Here is a 2,441-nt window from a genome sequence, read left to right as displayed (position 1 = left end):
GCTGAATTGCGAGATATGAATGCTGAATTGTGAGATATGAGCGCTGAATTGCGAGATATGAATGCTGAATTGTGAGATTTGAGCGCTGAATTGTGAGATATGAATGCTGAATTGCGAGATTTATGAATGCCAAATTGCAAGATATGAATGCAGAATTGCGAGATATGAGAGCTGAGTTACAAGATTTGAGCACTGAATTGCGAGATATAAATGCTGAATTGCACGATTTGAGCACTGAATTGCGAGATATAAATGATGAATTGCACGATTTGAGCGCTGAATTGTGAGATATGAATGCTGAATTTTGAGATTTGAGCACTGAATTGCGAGATATGAGCACTGAATTGCAAAATATGAGCGCTGAATTGCGAAATATCAGTGCTGAATTGCGAGATATGAATGCTGAATTGTGAGATATGAGCGCTGAATTGCGAGATATGAATGCTGAATTGTGAGATATGAGCGCTGAATTGCGAGATATGAATGCTGAATTGTGAGATTTGAGCACGGAATTGCGAGATATGAATGCAGAATTGCGAGATTTATGAATGCCAAATTGCAAGATATGAATGCAGAATTGCGAGATTTATGAATGCCAAATTGCAAGATATGAATGCAGAATTGCGAGATTTATGAATGCCAAATTGCAAGATATGAATGCAGAATTGCGAGATTTATGAATGCCAAATTGCAAGATATGAATGCAGAATTGCGAGATTTATGAATGCCAAATTGCAAGATATGAATGCAGAATTGCGAGATTTATGAATGCCAAATTGCAAGATATGAATGCAGAATTGCGAGATTTATGAATGCCAAATTGCAAGATATGAATGCAGAATTGCGAGATTTATGAATGCCAAATTGCAAGATATGAATGCAGAATTGCGAGATTTATGAATGCCAAATTGCAAGATATGAATGCAGAATTGCGAGATTTATGAATGCCAAATTGCAAGATATGAATGCAGAATTGCGAGATATGAGAGCTGAGTTACAAGATTTGAGCACTGAATTGCGAGATATAAATGCTGAATTGCACGATTTGAGCACTGAATTGCGAGATATAAATGATGAATTGCACGATTTGATCGCTGAATTGCGAGATATGAATGCTGAATTGTGATTTTTGAGCGCTGAATTACGAGATATGAGCACTGAATTGCGAGATATGAGCACTGAATTGCAAAATATGAGCGCTGAATTGCGAAATATCAGTGCTGAATTGCGAGATATGAATGCTGAATTGCGAGATATGAGGGTTGAATTGCGAAATATGAATGCTGAATTGTGAGATTTGAGCACGGAATTGTGAGATATGAATGCTGAATTTTGAGATTTGAGCGCTGAATTGCGAGATATGAATGCTGAATTGCGAGATTTGAGCACTGAATTGCGAGATATGAGCGCTGAATTGCGAGATATAAATGCTGAATTGTGAGATTTGAGCACGGAATTGTGAGATATGAATGCTGAATTTTGAGATTTGAGCGCTGAATTGCGAGATATGAATGCTGAATTGCGAGATTTGAGCACTGAATTGCGAGATATGAGCGCTGAATTGCGAGATATAAATGCTGAATTGCACGATTTGAGCACTGAAATGCGAGATATAAATGCTGAATTGCACGATTTGATCGCTGAATTGCGAGATATGAATGCTGAATTGTGAGATTTGAGCGCTGAATTGTGAGATATGAATGCTGAATTGCGAGATTTGAGCACTGAATTGCGAGATATGAGCACTGAATTGCGAGATATGAGTGCTGAATTGCAGGATATGAGTGCTGAATTACGAGATTTGAGCGCTTAATTGCGAGATATGAATGCTGAATTGTGATTTTTGAGCGCTGAATTACGAGATATGAACGCTGAACTTCGAGATATGAGCACTGAATTGTGAGATATGAGCGCTGAATTGCAAAATATGAGTGCTGAATTGCAAGATATGAATGCAGAATTGCAAAATATGAACGCTGAATTGTGAGATATGAGCGCTGAATTGTGAGACATGAACTGCGCAAGTTCAGTCATTTTATCAATAAAACGTAATATGATTATTCTCTGATGTTTTTAATAAACTGTAATGTGTTTGTTTTCTCAATCAGAAGAGAAGAGCACTCCGGAGCAGAGTGATGCTGATGTTGAGATCGTGTTTGACCGAAAACCCACAGCAGAACAAGCCAAACTGGCAGCCAGACTGATGCTTCCTCACACGTTCTTCTGTTACAGAAACGAGCCGGGATACGCAAGTGATGAGGATGATGATGGTGAGAAATATGAAGGGTCTATTTAGCTGATCTAACCTACAAAAAATACTTCTGTTTTTTTCATTTGTCAGGTTGATATAATCAAATTAAATTACATTTCTGACTTGCATGAAACCAGTCAGTTTAGATGTTACCATGTAAAGCACAGTATTTAGATTACTTGGGAAAAAA

At 37.7% G+C, this 2,441-nt stretch overlaps 1 protein-coding gene across 1 annotated transcript in view; it reads left to right on the top strand.

Moving 5' to 3' along the window:
• LOC107757719 (uncharacterized) overlaps nucleotides 1-2,441 on the top strand; it is a 19,745-nt gene that overhangs the window by 10,169 nt on the left and 7,135 nt on the right. Inside the window, exon 6 of the mRNA XM_016575281.1 lies at nucleotides 2,109-2,270. Within this exon, the coding sequence (XP_016430767.1) occupies nucleotides 2,109-2,270 (162 nt within the window). The remainder of the gene's footprint in view (nucleotides 1-2,108; nucleotides 2,271-2,441) is intronic.

This window comes from Sinocyclocheilus rhinocerous, unplaced genomic scaffold, assembly GCF_001515625.1.
Source record: "Sinocyclocheilus rhinocerous isolate Xijiao unplaced genomic scaffold, SAMN03320098_v1.1 scaffold9079, whole genome shotgun sequence".
In the NCBI taxonomy this organism is placed as follows: Eukaryota; Metazoa; Chordata; class Actinopteri; order Cypriniformes; family Cyprinidae; genus Sinocyclocheilus; species Sinocyclocheilus rhinocerous.
The sequence above is the reverse complement of the archived record's forward strand: the minus strand, read 5'-3'. Positions and strand labels throughout refer to the sequence as shown.